The sequence below is a fragment of the Oncorhynchus mykiss genome, chromosome 15 (assembly GCF_013265735.2).
Source record: "Oncorhynchus mykiss isolate Arlee chromosome 15, USDA_OmykA_1.1, whole genome shotgun sequence".
NCBI classification, from domain to species: domain Eukaryota; kingdom Metazoa; phylum Chordata; class Actinopteri; order Salmoniformes; family Salmonidae; genus Oncorhynchus; species Oncorhynchus mykiss.
In genome coordinates this window covers 61,098,529-61,117,645 of record NC_048579.1, presented here as the reverse complement: position 1 = coordinate 61,117,645, position 19,117 = coordinate 61,098,529, and the positions used below count along the sequence as shown (strand labels likewise).

At 40.9% G+C, this 19,117-nt stretch overlaps 1 protein-coding gene across 5 annotated transcripts; it reads left to right on the top strand.

Moving 5' to 3' along the window:
* Positions 1-541: 541 nt before the first annotated feature.
* LOC110490499 (protein mono-ADP-ribosyltransferase PARP12) lies at positions 542-10,533 on the top strand. 5 transcript variants are annotated; one of them, XM_021563916.2, is made up of 11 exons: positions 542-688; positions 1,139-1,272; positions 1,563-1,613; positions 1,738-1,864; positions 1,951-2,116; positions 2,240-2,336; positions 2,412-2,505; positions 8,756-8,828; positions 9,047-9,177; positions 9,538-9,683; positions 10,056-10,533. In XM_021563916.2, the coding sequence occupies exons 2-11, from the start codon at positions 1,140-1,142 to the stop codon at positions 10,511-10,513; spliced, it is 1,476 nt and encodes a 491-aa protein (XP_021419591.2). In that variant the 5' UTR covers positions 542-688; position 1,139; the 3' UTR covers positions 10,514-10,533. The 5 variants fall into 5 exon arrangements, 3 of the variants coding, with proteins under 3 accessions (XP_021419591.2, XP_036800779.1, XP_036800778.1); XM_036944884.1 differs by lacking the exon at positions 542-688 and having other exon boundaries at positions 698-1,272; positions 9,622-9,683; XM_036944883.1 differs by lacking the exon at positions 542-688 and having other exon boundaries at positions 698-1,272.
* The last annotated feature ends 8,584 nt before the right edge of the window (positions 10,534-19,117 follow it).

Below are 19,117 nucleotides of genomic sequence, written 5' to 3'. Positions count from 1 at the left end.
CATGGGTCAAATGCAATTTTACATCTAACTAAGATGTTTGGTGCAGTATTTCTCACGTGAAAACATCTGCATGAAAACTTGTCTTTGAATGCCAAAACACAATTTAAGAATCCTTACTGTTGAGCAATTATTGAAGAAGGGGTGTAGACTTTGGCTACCGACTTCGGCTTGTTTCAAGAAAAAATGCCTTGTAAAAACCCACACCGAAGACCAAAACGAGCAAAAACATCAAAAAATGTCATAATTTGCACAAACTGTTTGGGATGGGAAGCATTCGGACAGTCAAGTCTCTGCATCCGTACTAATGGGAAACAATTTCCACGATCTCCCAGCAGCGCCGTCCGACTATTGGCACTTTCACACGCTAGTCGGGACTCCGACATTTCTGACATGCTGATTCGTTGAACGTGTTGTGTATAACTACAACCAGTAGTTGTAGCAAGTCGGAAATGTCAGAGTTTCCTAGTTCTGACTACTGCGTGAACGCGGCATATAACCAACCATAAAGTCAGAGGTCAGAGGGCTGAGTCAGGTATTTTTTTATTTACTACCATCAAAGGGCAAAGTATGATTTGGTTTATCATAGTAATTTACAGTAAGCCATTTGCCATTTCCTTGTATGATAGCCTATAAACAGCATTTATCTGCGTGACAATCTCAGAGCACACTTGAGGCTGTATCTTACAAGGTAAGCATTCTCACTTCTTTGTGTTTTTAGGCTCCTAATGGCTCAGATGCAGTTTCTCCAAGGCTTTGGCTTACTTTAACTTGTATATATAGTCAAGATTTGTTTCGTAGATTTGATGTACATTTAAGTAAACGTACAATGGATCCGACTTCAAATGCCCTCTCAAAGGATGATCATTATGCAGCTGAAGCAAACACCTGTACACAGATCTCATAAGTAACTGATATTAAGCATAAATAAAATACGACATGATTATATATACATCATTATAAATGTATTACATTATTATTTTATTAATATTATATTAGGTATATAATAATAATTGCTAGACCTCTGATATGTTTACTGTTAAACCCTAAACCTATACCGACCCCTGTAAACTGACTGAATGACCTGTTGTAATTTTTGTGGTTGTGGTTGTTCTACTTATTATTGTATCTCTGCACACAGTATGTCTGTACGTTTTGTGCGTATATGTGAGGATGCGGATAAAAGAGAGATTGAGATCGTTGGGCCCATCAATGAATCCATGGGACTTGCTGAGACTTTCCTACAGACCTCCCAATTTCGTAAAATCATGAAAGGTGCAGCAAATGTGCCCAACTTTATCTACATATTATTTAACTTTCCCCGAGCTAATACATTGACACATATTTACAGAATCCTGAATCATTTGTATTAATGGTAAATAAAATGATGTATTTTGAGACTACTGTCCAGAACAGATATAAACTCACAATAATGAGAGTCTAGAATGTCATGTCTTGTTTATTTAACTGTATTGCTGAATTTTGGCATTGTGTGTTCTAAAAATAACTTTCAAGCTTACTTTGCAAACTAATCAGAAATTGAAATGTGAAATCTTTTTTTCCAGAAAAAAATGAAATTTGTCATGACTACATTTTAGGATGTTGCTTTAAAGGAGGTACAGTATAACACTGGAGGTATTATCAGTGGGAATAATTGTTATTTGACAAACACATTGGTGTTCTAATTTCCCTGACTTAATCGGTATGGGTTTATTGCACTGATATTGATTTATATTTAAGATAAATGTATGGGCATCCATTCTTCTATGCCATATCAATGGGAGGTGGAGAATGGATGTGGCTGGTCATGTATCCCAGATAATGAGGGCATTGAGAGAGACTACTGTGACCCAGCAAAGACAGAGAGGTATGTATGCCCAAAACATATATTTTTAACTGAGAGACAATTACAAAATGTTTAAAATGAATTAAAAGGTGTTTTTTATGCCCTAGCCATGGAATACCACCGGTGAATTTTATCCTCATGATCCGTGGTCACAGCAAAGTTCGGCGACTTGCTACGGTTTCCTCCCTGGACCAACCAGAAGCTGTCCTTGCTACCGAGTGGGCTTGGTACTGGGAAAAAGAGGATGAATGCTGGAACGCATTTTGGTCATCAGTATGTAGTGATACCTAATTTCACCCTCTAATACGGCACAAAGAAAAGAAGAAAGAAAGTATCCCTAAAGTGTGTGTGTGTGTGTGTGTGTGTGTGTGTGTGTGTGTGTGTGTGTGTACTAAGACTATGGAGGACCTAGAGAGGGTGTACAGTGATCCGTCTCTTGGCTCAGTGTTTGAGTTCACTGCTGGACGACACACCTATGAAGTCAATTTGGAAGGTAGGCTGATATTATCTACCTGCTTTAGTATCTACCTTATTTACTTTCTGAACTGAGAAATATATTATTTTTTAGACATGATCCAGAGTAACAAGAGCTCACACACCCTAAGATGGGTCAGAAGACGGCCGATCTTCAACTCTGCCATAGATGTTCAGAGAGCAATTTGGTAAGAGTGAAATACAGCTAATGTAATTAATACCACATTCAAATAATCTAGGCAAGATCATTTAGTTAAGAAATTATGCTTTCAAAAAAATATATAAGCCTATATACATTTTTTGTATAGTAGTACATTAGTGGTAGAGATGTAGTAGATCGGGAGGATATGAAGAGGGACAAACAGTAAGGAAATGTTAGGTCACAGACAGGAGAGACCAAGGTGACACTTGACCTCCCATTGCTGGGGGAATATATGGTCCTGGAAGTTTATGCCTCCAAATTTGTAATAGCTACACTTCCGTTCAAACGTTTGGGGTCACTTAGAAATGTCCTTGGTTTTGAATGAAAAGCACATTTTTTGTCCATTTTAAAATAACATCATGGCATTATGGCATCATTAATCAGAAATATAGTGTAGACATTGTTAATGTTGTAAATTACTATTGTAGCAGTAAACGGCAGATTTTATTTGATGGAATATCTATATAGGCGTAAAGAGGCCCATTATCAGCAACCATCACTCCTGTGTTCCAATGGCACGTTGTGTTAGCTAATCCAAGTTTATCATTTAAAAGGCTAATTGATCATTAGAAAACCCTTTTGCAATTATGTTAGCACAGCTGAAAACTGTTGTTCTGATTAATGAAGCATTACAACTGGCCTTTTTTAGACTAGTTGAGTATCTGTAGCATCAGCATTTGTGGGGTCGATTACAGGCTCAAAATGGCCAGAAACAAAGATCTTTCTTCTGAAACTCGTCCGTCTATTCTTGTTCTGAGAAATGAAGGCTATTCAATGTGAGAAATTGCCAAGAAACTGAAGATCGCAAACTGGCTCGCGCAAACTGGCTCTAAACAGAATAGAAAGAGGAGTGGGAGGCCTTGGTGCACAACTGAGCCAGAGGACATTAGAGTGTCTAGTTTGACAAACAGACGCCTCACAAGTCCTCAACTGGCAGCTTCATGAAATAGTACACGCAAAACACCAGTCTCAACGTCAAAAGTGAAGAGGTGACTCCGGGATGCCGGCCTTCTAGGCAGAGTTGCAAAGAAAAAGCCATATCTCAGACTGGCCAATAAAAATAAAATATTAAGATGGGCAAAAGAACAGACACTGGAAAGACAAATCTAATTTTGAGGTGTTTGGATCACAAAGAAGAACATTTGTGAGATGCAGAAAAAATTAAAAGATGCTGGAGGAGTGCTTGATGCCAACTGTCAAGCATGGTGTTGGCAATGTGATGGTCTGGGGGTGCTTTGGTGGTGGTAAAGTGGAGATTTGTACAGGATAAAAGGGATCTTGAAGAAGGAAGGCTATCACTCCATTTTGCAATGCCATGCCATACCCTGTGGACGGAGCTTAATTGGAGCCAATTTCCTCCTGCAACAGGACAATGACCCAAAGCAGAGCTCCAAATTATGCAAGAACTATTTAGGGAAGAAGCAGTCAGCTGGTATATATATATATATAATGGAGTGGCAAGCACAGTCACCAGATCTCAACCCTATTGAGCTGTTGTGGGAGCAGCTTGACCGTATGGTACGTAAGAAGTGCCCATCAAGCCGATCCAATTTGTGGGTGAAATCTCTTCAGATTACCTCAACAAATTGATAATTGAATGGCAAAGGTCTGCAAGGCTGTAATTGCTGCAAATGATTTGACGAAAGCAAAGTTTGAAGGACACAATTGTTTTTTCAATTAAAAATCATTATTTATAACCTTGTCAACGTCTTAACTATTTCATATTCATTTTGCAACTGATTTCATGCATGTTTTCATGGAAAACAAGGACATTTCTAAGTGACCCCAAACTTTTGAACGGTAGTGTACCTTTAGCCCTGTTTATACCATCGGAACAAGGTGTCATAATACTCCACCTAAAAATACAACATGAGACCCATGAATACAATACACGGGACCAGACCTGTAATAACAAGTGCACAACAATACACTGGACGAGACCCGTAATAATGAGTACTCAATACACGGAGCACGAAAGCCGAGACAACAAAGCACAGGTACTCACAAGACCAACAGACATGGGAGCAATAACCGACCAAGGCAATGGTGAACAGAGGGCACATATATACACATACTAATCAGGGGGACAGGGAACCAGGCGTGCATAATGAGACAGTTCAGTGACGCCTAGAGACTGGTGACGTAGACCTCCGGAACTGGCACACGGAATGAGCAGCAGTACCAGGGGATCCGTGACAAAGACACAATGTATCAAATGAATTGATAGGGAAAGTCTAAAGGGGAGCGAGAGACAGGCATGTGATAGTGATGATGATGACATCATCAAAAATGATATGCTGCCTGTAATATAGCCTAAATGATGATCCCTGGTTAATCCATTCTAATAAAGGGGGTGGTTAAAGACATTCCAGTCAAATGGGTAAAGATAAGTGTCACAGTGTTGAAGTGTCAATTCATCGACGCTCATCTTTTCCCATTGACTGCGCGTATGTTGACATAAGCATCAACTCTGTTACAATTTTATTTTCCCATTCGTACCACAAAGCCGACTGGGAGCATGACCAATTGACATAAGCGTCAATTGGTTAATGCCTAACTTTTTGAAAAATTGTGAAAAGAATGACGTTTTCCCATTATATGTTTTTGGATCATAACATTTCCTTGATTAATTGAGTGACAATATATCAATGTATTAGAAACATGTCAGGCATAAGGTCAATGGAAAAGGGAAAACGATTAACGTGAAAAAAGGAAAGTGCACTCCAATGACATGTAATGTACACTTCAGTTTTATACAAACCTTCAGTAAAAATACATTGCAGTTCTGAAATCATTATTGGTTCTCGCAATGAAGGGAAATGATCAACTCAAGCTCCAAATGAAACACCATCCCTTGCCGTAACTGCAGCAACATAATTATGGCTGCCCATTTTAATTACGCTTTAATTACGGAGTGTGGGGCCGTCTGTGGTACGGTCTGTAGATTATGGCATGTTTCTGCTTTAATTACAGAGTGTGGGGCCGTCTGTAGATTATGGCATGTTTCTGCTTTAATTACAGAGTGTGGGGCCGTCTGTGGTACGGTCTGTAGATTATGGCATGTTTCTGCTTTAATTACGGAGTGTGGGGCCGTCTGTAGATTATGGCATGTTTCTGCTTTAATTACGGAGTGTGGGGCCGTCTGTGGTACGGTCTGTAGATTATGGCATGTTTCTGCTTTAATTACGGAGTGTGGGGCCGTCTGTAGATTATGGCATGTTTCTGCTTTAATTACAGAGTGTGGGGCCGTCTGTAGATTATGGCATGTTTCTGCTTTAATTACAGAGTGTGGGGCCGTCTGTGGTACGGTCTGTAGATTATGGCATGTTTCTGCTTTAATTACAGAGTGTGGGGCCGTCTGTGGTACGGTCTGTAGATTATGGCATGTTTCTGCTTTAATTACGGAGTGTGGGGCCGTCTGTAGATTATGGCATGTTTCTGCTTTAATTACGGAGTGTGGGGCCGTCTGTGGTACGGTCTGTAGATTATGGCATGTTTCTGCTTTAATTACAGAGTGTGGGGCCGTCTGTGGTACGGTCTGTAGATTATGGCATGTTTCTGCTTTAATTACGGAGTGTGGGGCCGTCTGTGGTACGGTCTGTAGATTATGGCATGTTTCTGCTTTAATTACGGAGTGTGGGGCCGTCTGTAGATTATGGCATGTTTCTGCTTTAATTACGGAGTGTGGGGCCGTCTGTAGATTATGGCATGTTTCTGCTTTAATTACAGAGTGTGGGGCCGTCTGTAGATTATGGCATGTTTCTGCTTTAATTACAGAGTGTGGGGCCGTCTGTGGTACGGTCTGTAGATTATGGCATGTTTCTGCTTTAATTACGGAGTGTGGGGCCGTCTGTGGTACGGTCTGTAGATTATGGCATGTTTCTGCTTTAATTACGGAGTGTGGGGCCGTCTGTAGATTATGGCATGTTTCTGCTTTAATTACGGAGTGTGGGGCCGTCTGTAGATTATGGCATGTTTCTGCTTTAATTACAGAGTGTGGGGCCGTCTGTGGTACGGTCTGTAGATTATGGCATGTTTCTGCTTTAATTACAGAGTGTGGGGCCGTCTGTGGTACGGTCTGTAGATTATGGCATGTTTCTGCTTTAATTACGGAGTGTGGGGCCGTCTGTAGATTATGGCATGTTTCTGCTTTAATTACGGAGTGTGGGGCCGTCTGTGGTACGGTCTGTAGATTATGGCATGTTTCTGCTTTAATTACAGAGTGTGGGGCCGTCTGTGGTACGGTCTGTAGATTATGGCATGTTTCTGCTTTAATTACGGAGTGTGGGGCCGTCTGTGGTACGGTCTGTAGATTATGGCATGTTTCTGCTTTAATTACGGAGTGTGGGGCCGTCTGTAGATTATGGCATGTTTCTGCTTTAATTACGGAGTGTGGGGCCGTCTGTAGATTATGGCATGTTTCTGCTTTAATTACAGAGTGTGGGGCCGTCTGTGGTACGGTCTGTAGATTATGGCATGTTTCTGCTTTAATTACAGAGTGTGGGGCCGTCTGTGGTACGGTCTGTAGATTATGGCATGTTTCTGCTTTAATTACAGAGTGTGGGGCCGTCTGTAGATTATGGCATGTTTCTGCTTTAATTATGGAGTGTGGGGCCGTCTGTAGATTATGGCATGTTTCTGCTTTAATTACAGAGTGTGGGGCCGTCTGTGGTACGGTCTGTAGATTATGGCATGTTTCTGCTTTAATTACAGAGTGTGGGGCCGTCTGTGGTACGGTCTGTAGATTATGGCATGTTTCTGCTTTAATTACAGAGTGTGGGGCCGTCTGTAGATTATGGCATGTTTCTGCTTTAATTATGGAGTGTGGGGCCGTCTGTAGATTATGGCATGTTTCTGCTTTAATTACGGAGTGTGGGGCCGTCTGTGGTACGGTCTGTAGATTATGGCATGTTTCTGCTTTAATTACAGAGTGTGGGGCCGTCTGTAGATTATGGCATGTTTCTGCTTTAATTACAGAGTGTGGGGCCGTCTGTAGATTATGGCATGTTTCTGCTTTAATTACAGAGTGTGGGGCCGTCTGTAGATTATGGCATGTTTCTGCTTTAATTACGGCACATTTTGACGTATTTTAGCTGCCAGTCAGACTACACAAAAGGGAAGAGAAAAAAACTATATTTAGGCATTAATTCTTGAGTAGTTAAGGGTTAAGGTTTGGCATGGTGTTAAAACAGAAAAAGTAAAATAACTAAATGAGTGCCGATCACTGGGGTTGAACCCCCAATCCTCCCAGTTCATTCCTCTCCTTAACCCATCCACAACATAGGCACTCACGTTGCCCCTAGTGGCTTGTATGCGGAAACAATCCGGCACACATTTTAATACCAGGGGCTCTATTTTAATGATATGGTAGTCGGTGCCAGGCACACCGGTTTGAGTGTGTCAAGAACTGCAACCCTACTGAGTTTTTCACACTCAACAGTTTCTGGTGTGAACCAAGAATGGTCCACTACAAAAATGACATCCAACTAATTTGACACAAATGTGAGCAGCAATGGAGTCAACATGGGTCAGCATTTCTGTGGAGTCCATGCCGTGACGAATTTAGGCTGTTCTGAGGGCAAAAGAGGGTGCAAACTCAATATTAGGAAGGTATTCCTAATGTTTTGTACAGTCGGTGTAAGCCTACTGTAAAATGTAAAAATTACTTTCTAAATGTCCAAAAAATAATCACTGGATAATTTAATGGAAACATGGCTACTGATACCTTTCAGGGGCATCACACTTAATGAGTCCAAACTTTTCACAGAACCTGGACAAAAATAGTGTTCAACATAAATAAAAAGGGGAATGTCTGACTGTTTGGCTATTGTGATATTTTGATGATGCACATAAGGCTACATAAGGCTACTTTGTCAGCCTCCGTTGGCAAAATCAATGCCATAATCAATTGCTTTACCACTAAGACCAGTCTTAAATATCCGTAGTTGCCCCCTGAAATTCAGCGCAAGCCCGTTGATGTTAGACAGGTAAATCGCAGAACCTGGCGTAAGGGCTAGAAAGTGCCAGTGAGATAGATTGCAATTTTGTCATGTCAAATATAACGTGTGTTTGACACTTGCGCCTCATTACCGCCAGCCGAAAATAGCTCCCCAGGTGTAATTGCAAGTAAATGTGAGGCCCTTGTTCGGAATGTAATGTAATCCTATCACAGCTGTTCGTATAAGGATATGCAAGGTGTAAATTACCCCTCCATATCCCCTAACTTCTTCCTTAAGCACATCCAATACCAACTCTTCGATTGTGCCACCTTACTGGGACCAGTCTCGATTGCCTGGGATTGGCTTTGAGGTAATGGAAAAACATCCCAAAAGCATAAAACATACATGCATTGTGTTAATGTTCACTGTGGATGGGATGTTACATTAAATGATCAGATGAACTTGTTTGAATACAAACCAGCATCATACTGTTCTGAACAAATTGTATAGCATGTAGTACCACACGGTGTCTTCTAAAAGCATGTATTATTGTGTATGAATGAGCTTACAAAGGGTTTTTCTTCACAGAGAGTTATGTTGTCAAGCTCAACAGGTGAACACGAAGACATCAAGGCCCTTTTTGAGAAAACTGTGGTGGGGTTTCAAATACACACCATTGAGAGAGTACAAAACCCAGCCCTATGGAAGTTCTACGTGCTGTATGTTTCTTTGAAAAATAGTTCACTCAAAATAGAAATCTGTTTTTTCTTCTTACCGTGGACGTCTCTGACAGTTTAAGTGCATATTTTGATAATCATGCTAACATTTTGGTAATACGAAAACATGTGGATGATATTTACTGAAACTGATCTCAATTCAAAATAGAAATAACACAGTTAATGAACAAAGTGATTTTCAACACTATACAGCTTCTAATGAGTTATTTTATGATGTTAGCTTTGATTTATGCAACTGTACAGTGATTCTGCATTTACCATTTTAATGACACATTTGTTAGTCTTATTAAATGTAAATAATGGCACACTAAAATAGGTTGATTCACAAATATTCCTTTTTAGACAAAGAGATCAAATGAAATCTTCCTTGACAAGCATCAATGAGAAGCAGCTTTTCCATGGTACTGACTCCAAATACTTTGACAGTATTTGCAGAGACAACTTTGACTGGAGAATATGTGGAAAAAATGGAACTTCCTACGGAAAAGGTAGGATGCCAGTACTATGTACTATGTACTATGTATGCAATGTTTCAATAAATCCAAATGAATTTTACATTTATATTTTAGTAATTTAGCAGACACTTTTATCCAGAGAGACTTAATAAATGTTGTATTGACAATTTGCTTGTCTATGTCTGTGTGTACTGAATATCATTATGGGATAAATAATATCATTTAAAATGTTTTCTCTAAAAGTGAAGTCACACATTCTTACATAATGAAATGTCTCTGAACACAACTGGTTTAATAAATGTTGTAATTTTATTTTTCCTTACTGTCAGTGTGGACAAAAGCTATATATAAAAAGCAGATTTTTTTTAAACACTGGGCTAAACGTTGTCTATATCTTATTTTCAGGAAGTTACTTTGCTAGGGATGCTAAGTACTCACACCGATACACCAGCCAGTCAGGATTGAGGTCCATGTTTGTTTGTCAGGTGCTGGTGGGAGACTACACTGTGGGAAACAACAGATATGAGAAACCACCTCCTAAAGAAACCGGAGGATCCAGCTTCTATGACAGCTGTGTGAACAACATTCAAGACCCCAGAGTGTTTGTAGTTTTTGAAACGCATCAGGTTTACCCTGAGTACCTCATACAGTACAGTGATGGTAACTCCACTGGTAACACTCAGCAAAACCCTGCTCCCCAGCCTGGCCCTGCTCCCCAGCCTGGACCTGCTCCTCCACCAAACCCTGCTCCCCAGCCAAATCCCTCTGATTCAGATGAACCTGAATTTAATTGTTGTGTTCAGTGCTTGATAAGGACTTTCCGTTGGCCATTGTACATTTGTGTTCGCTGCTGTGATGATTGACCAGGCCTTAGTGAATACAGTGGGGGGGGGGGGGGGGGGGGGGGTCGAGGGATTTTACAAAACACTCCTAGTTTGTGTCATCTGCCGTCAAACTGATTGTCTTCATTTGAAAATGTAGTTATTGTCATTTGTAACAATTTGTGTTCTCCATTTGTAATTTATCAATGATCAAGTTCAATAAAAAAGTCAACTTACTAACAACCCTAGTGCTATGAATTTTTTAAATTTACACTGTGTGTACATAACATTAAGTCCACTTGCTGTTCCATGACTGACCGGTTATTTCTCAAAATGGTGAGAGGATCAAAACCAGTCGGTAAACATATTGTTTTCTGGCTAAAAAGTAAAAAGCATGTTCAAAGGAGACTTTCCGTTGAAAATGCTTTTTCGTCTATGACTAGGCTTAATCTGAGTTTTGAAAATTGGTCTTTATTGTGGAGCAATGCATTTCTCTTTGGTTTCCAGACTTGAAGGTGTTATGTTCAAATAATAACACTTTATAAAGTTGGACATAATACACTAAAAACAACAGGGAATCATTTCCAAGTGATTTTAATTGAAGAAATCTGTTCCCAAGTATAATAGAGAGAAACATGTGATCGTATACAAATGTTACAGTATGTTTTAGTCAAATATTAATTTACATTTAAGTCACTTAGCATTTTCTGTCATTTATTATTATTATTACTTTTTTGTTGTTGTTTTTTAGGGGGGGGTAGGTCGATGTGAGGAGGAGGATTATTAAAGATACTGTTTGAAGAGGTAGAGTTTCAGATGTTTTTAGAAGATGGGCAGGGACTCTGCTGTCCTAGCAGATTGGATTGAGGTCTGGGCTTTGACTAGGCCGTTCCAAGACATTTAATATCCCCTTAAACCACTCGAGTGTTGCTTTAGCAGTATGCTTAGGGTTATTACCCTGCTGGAAGGTGAACCTCTGTTCCAGTCTCAAATCTCTGGAAGACTGATACAGGTTTCCCTCAAGAATTTCCCTGTATTTAGCGCCAGCCATCATTCCTTCAATTTTGACCAGTTTCCCAGGCCCTGCCGATGGAAAAACATCCCCACTGCATGATGCTGTCACCGCCATGCTTTAATGTGGGGTGTTCTCAGGGTGATGAGAGGTGTGGGGTTTGCACCAGACATGGCGTTTTCCTTGATGGCCAAAAAGCTCAATTTTAGTCTCATCTGGCCAGAGTACCTTCTTCAATATGCCTGGGGAGTCTCCCACATGCTTTTTGGCGAACGCCAAATGTGTTTGCTTATTTTTTCTTTAAACAATGGCTTTTTTCTGGCCACACTTCCGTAAAGCCCAGCTCTGTGGAGTGTACCGCTTAAAGTGGTCCTAAGAACAGATACTCCAATCTTATCTTTGGTCTCTTTGTTGCATCTCTGATTAATGCCCTCCTTGCCTGGTCCGTGAGTTTTTGTGTCCGGCCCTCTCTTGGCAGGTTTGTTGTGGTGCCATATTCTTTCATTTCTTTAATAATGGATGTAATGGTGCTCCATGGGATGTTCAAAGTTACGGATATTTTTTATAACCCAACTCTGATCTGTACTTCTCCACAACTTTGTCCCTGACCTGTTTGGAGAGCTCCTTGGTCTTCATGGTGCCGCTTGCTTGGTGGTGCTCCTTGCTTAGTGGTGTTTCAGACTCTGGGGCCTTTCAGAACATATACACATACATATATACATATATATATATATATATATATATATATATATATATATATATATATATATATATATATATATATATATATATATATATATATATATATATATATATATATATACATACATACAGTGCCTTGCGAAAGTATTTGGCCCCCTTGAACTTTGCGACCTTTTGCCACATTTCAGGCTTCAAACATAAAGATATAAAACTGTATTTTTTTGTGAAGAATCAACAACAAGTGGGACACAATCATGAAGTGGAACGACATTTATTGGATATTTCAAACTTTTTTAACAAATCAAAAACTGAAAAATTGGGCGTGCAAAATTATTCAGCCCCCTTAAGTTAATACTTTGTAGCGCCACCTTTTGCTGCGATTACAGCTGTAAGTCGCTTGGGGTATGTCTCTATCAGTTTTGCACATCGAGAGACTGACATTTTTTCCCATTCCTCCTTGCAAAACAGCTCGAGCTCAGTGAGGTTGGATGGAGAGCATTTGTGAACAGCAGTTTTCAGTTCTTTCCACAGGTTCTCGATTGGATTCAGGTCTGGACTTTGACTTGGCCATTCTAACACCTGGATATGTTTATTTTTGAACCATTCCAATGTAGATTTTGCTTTATGTTTTGGATCATTGTCTTGTTGGAAGACAAATCTCCGTCCCAGTCTCAGGTCTTTTGCAGACTCCATCAGGTTTTCTTCCAGAATGGTCCTGTATTTGGCTCCATCCATCTTCCTATCAATTTTAACCATCTTCCCTGTCCCTGCTGAAGAAAAGCAGGCCCAAACCATGATGCTGCCACCACCATGTTTGACACTGGGCATGGTGTGTTCAGGGTGATGAGCTGTGTTGCTTTTACGCCAAACATAACGTTTTGCATTGTTGCCAAAAAGTTCAATTTTGGTTTCATCTGACCAGAGCACCTTCTTCCACATGTTTAGTGTGTCTCCCAGGTGGCTTGTGGCAAACTTTAAATTACACTTTTTATGGATATCTTTAAGAAATGGCTTTCTTCTTGCCACTCTTCCATAAAGGCCAGATTTGTGCAATATACGACTGATTGTTGTCCTATGGACAGAGTCTCCCACCTCAGCTGTAGATCTCTGCAGTTCATCCAGAGTGATCATGGGCCTCTTGGCTGCATCTCTGATCAGTCTTCTCCTTGTATGAGCTGAAAGTTTAGAGGGACGGCCAGGTCTTGGTAGATTTGCAGTGGTCTGATACTCCTTCCATTTCAATATTATCGCTTGCACAGTGCTCCTTGGGATGTTTAAAGCTTGGGAAATCTTTTTATATCCAAATCCGGCTTTAAACTTCTTCACAACAGTATCTCGGACCTGCCTGGTGTGTTCCTTGTTCTTCATGATGCTCTCTGCGCTTTTGACGGACCTCTGAGACTATCACAGTGCAGGTGCATTTATACGGAGACTTGATTACACACAGGTGGATTGTATTTATCATCATTAGTCATTTAGGTCAACATTGGATCATTCAGAGATCCTCACTGAACTTCTGGAGAGAGTTTGCTGCACTGAAAGTAAAGGGGCTGAATAATTTTGCACGCCCAATTTTTCAGTTTTTGATTTGTTAAAAAGGTTTGAAATATCCAATAAATGTCGTTCCACTTCATGATTGTGTCCCACTTGCTGTTGATTCTTCACAAAAAAATGCAGTTTTATATCTTTATGTTTGAAGCCTGAAATGTGGCAAAAGGTCGCAAAGTTCCAGGGGGCCGAATACTTTCGCAAGGCACTGTATATACGCGTAGATATGTGTAAGTGGGTGCTGTTTTTCTTATTTTTTTCTGTGTGCTTTGTCTCTGTTGTTGTATCTCTTATATGGGTGAAAATTGTGAAATTCCAATAAAAATACTGTTAAAAAAAAAGAAAAGAAATGGTGAGTCGTTGAAAGTCATTGCTATTGCAAAGCTCTTATTATTAAATATGTTGTTTAAGTATAACTTTGACTTGTGTGAAGTTTGTCTCTCCTCATTTGATAATACAGAAATTAACCACCACAACTTACTTGAGTATTGTCATTTTGAAGTGTCTTGAAATATGATGTTTATAAAGGGAAAGTGAAACAGTACTGTACATGATTGGCTTAGGCCTGTAATTGACTGATGATTGAGGTTATATATGAATGGTGAATGAGTAATAGGCCTGTGGAAATATAGAAAAATGTAATGTGACTGTTATAAAATGTTGAATGATAGTTGCACTTACTTCTGATTATAGTATTTGTATAATTAAATTAATACTTTGCTTGTGACTGACAGGTAACAAAATAAAGAAAGTCAAAGTGGAACTACATTGTGGCCTTGTTTTTTTCGTCATTTTTTGCAAGTGGTAGATCTTGGTTTACATTTGGGCTTGAAAAGGTTGTTGACCACTGCGGTAGACCATTCCATTCGTGTGGGCAGGCTAAGGAGTATTGTTGTCTCTGAGGGGTCTTGTTTGTCTTGGCCTGGTTTGCTAACTACCTCTCTCAAAGAGTGCAGTGTATAAAGTCAGAACATCTGCTGTCTCAGCCACTTCCTGTCACCAAGGGAGCACCCCAAGGCTCAATCCTAGGCCCCACGCTCTTCTCAATTTACACCAACAACATCGCTCACGCAGTAGGAAGCTCGCTCATTCATTTATATGCAGATATACTCAGCTGGCCCCACCCCAGAATTTGTGTTAAATGCTCTACAACAAAACTTTCTTTGTGTCCAACAAGCTTTCTCTACCCTTAACCTTGTTCTTAACACCTCCAAAACAAAGGTCATGTGGTTTAGTTTCAGATGACCATCCAACCCATGCTAGATTACGGATATGTATTATATATCGGCAGGTAAGGGTGTTCTCAAGCGGTAGATGTTCTTTAAAATGGCTCCAACAGAGAGGGCTGCCTCGTTTCCCACTCTCATTAATTTTTGAATGTATTCTTTCTTACTCTGTTAGCCCATAAAACATTTGGGTGTTCATACATACAGCCGGGAAGACACTATTGGATATCAGAGTGACAGTAACTCATCAGCACTACCAGCATTGCGACCAGAAATACGACTTCTTCGAATCGGATCCTTTGTTCGCACCCCCAGGGCGATTGAACTGATATCAGAAGCCAAGTCGTCTTCTAGTGGTATTCTAGTCCGACTTAGGAGGCGTGCACACCACCCACTGCTTCCGAGTATATTACTCACAAATATCCAGTCTTTGGATAATACAGTTGATCAGGGCGAGGGCTTCTTTCCACGAGACATCAGGGACTGTGACATACTCTGTTTCACGGAAACACGTCTCTCTCGGGATATACTGTCTGAGTTGGTCCAGCCCACTGGGTTCTCAGTTCATCGCCCAGACAGGAATAAATATCTCTCCGGGAAGAAGGGTAGGGGTGTATGCTTCATGATTAACGACTCATGATGTAATTGTTATAACATACAGGAACTTAAGTCCTTTTGTTCACCTGACCTAGAATACCTCACAATCAAATGCTTACCGTATTATCTAGCAAAATATTTGTATTTGGTTATAGTCACGGCCATGTATATCCCCCCTCAAGCCAATACCACGACGGCCCTCAAAGAACTTTCCTGGACTTTATACAAACTGGAAACCACATATCCTTTGGCTGCATTTATTGTAGCTGGGAATTTTAACATAGCAAAGTTGAGGAAAAGGCTGCCAAAGTTCTATCATCATATCGACTATACTACTCGTGCTGCTAAAGCACTCGACCACTGTTACTCCAACTTCCGGCATGGGGGTGCCGATGCTCCTGAAGAAGGTTATCCAGAAAGGAATGTGACTCTTATTCAGTACATTTAGTTATTGCTTGCTTTTCTAATAGTGCTGAGCGATGAACCGAAATGACAGTTATTTTTGGTTTTAAAAACAACTACACAAAAATATAAATGCAACGTGCAACAAATTCAACTATTTTCCTGAGTTACAGTTTATATAAGAAAATCAGTCAATTGAAATAAATTCCTTTGGCCCTAATCTATGGATTTCACATGACTGGGAATACAGATATGCATCTGTTGGTCACAGGTACCTTGAAAAAAAAGGTAGGAGCATGAATCAGAAAACCAGTCAGTATCTGGTGTGACCACCTCTATGAATGATCGGACCCATTCGCCTCTACCTGTGCAACGTTGTCCCACTCCTATTCAATTGCTGTGCAAAGTTGCTGGATATTGGCAGGAACTGGAACGGTGTTGTACATGTCGATCCAGAGCATCCCAAACATGGTCAATGGGTGACATGTCTGCTGAGTATGCAGACCATGGAAGAACAGGGATATTTTCAGCTTCCAGGAATTGTGTACAGATCCTTGAGACACGAGGCCATACATTATCATGCTGAAACATGAGGTGATGGATGGCATGATAATGGGCCTCAGGATCTTGTCACGGTATCTCGGTGCATTCAAATTGCCATCGATAAAATGAAATTGGGTTTGTTGTCCATAGCTTATGCTTGCCCATACCATAACCCCACTGCCACCATAGGGCACTCTGTTCACAACGTTGACAGCAGAAAACAGCTTGCCTACACGACGTCTGCCAGACGATCCCGCAGGTGAAGAAGCCAGATGTAGAGGTCCTGGGCTGGCTTGGGTAAACGTGGTCTGCGGTTGTGAAGCCAGTTGAACGTACTGCCAAATGTTCTAAAAGGACGTTGGAGATGGCTTTTGGTAGGGAATTTAACATTCAATTCTCTGGCAACAGCTCTGTTGGATATTCCTGCAATGCCAATTGCAGGAATGCAAACTCCGTCAACACTTGAGACATCTGTGACATTGTGTTGTGTGGTAAAACTGCACATTGCCTGCAGAGTGGCCTTTTATTGTCCCCAACACAAGGTGCACCTGTATAATGATCGTGCTGTTTAATCAGCTTCTTAATATGTCACACCTGTCAGGTGGATGGATTATGCTCACTAATAAGGATGTAAACAAATGCGTGCACAACATTTGAGAGAAAAGCTTTTTGTGTGTCTGGAACATTTCTGGGATCTTTTATTTCAGCTCATGAAACATGGGACCAACACTTTATATGTTGCGTTTATATTTTTGTTCAGCGTAATTGACCGACATTGGTTCAATATTTGAATTCCATATTGTTCTTTCTTTTTCTGAGGTCAATGCCAACATTCTGCAGTAAGCCTACCTTTCGCTAGAAATCAGATCAAGCCAAGATCGAGATGTAGTAAGATGTTGAAGAGAGTGGAAGTTTCCAACAGGTCAATATTCTTCATAGTTTAGAGCAGAAAGCGTGGTACTTAACTACAATGACAATAATCCATTGCGCAACTACTTACCTGGTCTGTGTGATTATTTTATGCCTTCCATATTAGGTTAGTGTTGGGCACACTGAAGTAGGTCGGGCAGACCTGGTTTTAATGTCTATGGTGCAGACATGGGGAGAAGAGACAGAAGAATGCATGATTGACAGGGATAGAGAACAGTTGCTTTGCTAGGTATCTCTACCTGAAAATACTTTATCTAAGTGACTGATAGTTGGTATTCATCAGTCATAAAAGTATTCCATTTTTACTTTGAAGAAATATTAAAATTGTGATTTTGTCAGACAGCATAGGCATCAGCTCTATAGAGATGAGATGATGACTTGGAATGAAATAACAGTCATCCAATAAAACAAATGTAATATACACAACGTCTGAAATATAGTAATGTGAATAAATTATGGTTAATAAGTGATAAGCAGTAATGGGCAGTCACTACCATCATTTTAAAAAGTATTATTCTGTGTTGTTACAGCATTCAACCCACATAACGCATAGTGCATTTAATGACTTTGAAAAATTATCGAAACCGAAAGATTTGAAACCGTACAGACATCAAAAAGCACTAACACTAAGAATGTTCTTCGTTTTTCTACTTTTGCCTCCAGACCTTCTCCAAATGTTCCTGGGTCTTCCTGGTTTTCTTTTTCCTTGTGGGTTTTAAGTTAGGGCTTGTCTGGTTGTGTCACGTCCTGACCTTAGTTCCTTTTGTATGTCTTTATTTTAGTTTGGTCAGGGCGTGAGTTGGGGTGGGCATTCTATGTTTTGTGTTCTATGTTTTCTATTTCTATGTGTTTGGCCTGGTATGGTTCCCAATCAGAGGCAGCTGGCAATCGTCTCTGATTGGGAACCATACTTAGGCAGCCTGTTTTCCCACTATGGGTTGTGGGTAGTTGTTTTCTGTCTCTGTGTCTACACCTGACAGAACTGTTTCGTTTTCGGTCATTTTCTTGTTGTTTTGTGTTCAGTTTAAATAAATATTAACATGAACACGTACCACGCTGCATATTGGTCCGATCCTTCCTACTCCTCCTCAGAAGAGGAGGAAAACCGTCACAGAACTACCCACCACCAAAGGACTAAGCAGCGTGGTGAAAGGGACTCCTGGACAGGTGAGCAGCGCTATCTGGAGTATGAGACAACCTGGGAGGAGATAGAGAGGTGGTCAGTCGACCCAGGGAGAGTGCCGGAGCCCGCCTGGGATTCTCTAGAACAGTGCGAGGAGGGGTACCGGAGAATGGAGTTGGAAACACAAGCCCAAGAGGAAGCCCCCCCCCCCAAGAAATTGGGGGGCACACGGGGAGTGTGGCAGAGTCAGGTTGGAGACCTGAGGCAACTACCCATGCTTACCATGGCAGGCGTTGTACTGGTCAGGCACCGTGTTATGCGGTGAAGCGCAAGGTGTCTCCAGTACGCGTTTTTAGTCCGGTGCGTTACATCCCAGCTCCCTGCATCTGCTGGGCTAGGGTGAGCATCCAGCCAGGACGGATGGTGCCCGCCCTGCTCTCCAGACAGCCAGTACGTCTCCTCGGGCCAGGATATTCTGCGTCGGCTCTGCGCACTGGGTCTCCCGTGTGAGCCAGAGCCCGAACTTAAACCCGATCATACATCTCTAGAGAGATCTGAAAATA

Coding starts and splice junctions, on each gene's coding strand:
- LOC110490499 (XM_036944883.1), top strand. CDS start 1,077: ATGACCTGTTGTAATTTTTGTGGTTGTGGTTGTTCTACTTATTATTGT. Junction 2,117..2,239: donor GGAACGCATTTTGGTCATCA/GTATGTAGTGAT, acceptor GTGTGTACTAAG/ACTATGGAGGACCTAGAGAG. Junction 9,684..10,055: donor TGGAACTTCCTACGGAAAAG/GTAGGATGCCAG, acceptor TCTTATTTTCAG/GAAGTTACTTTGCTAGGGAT.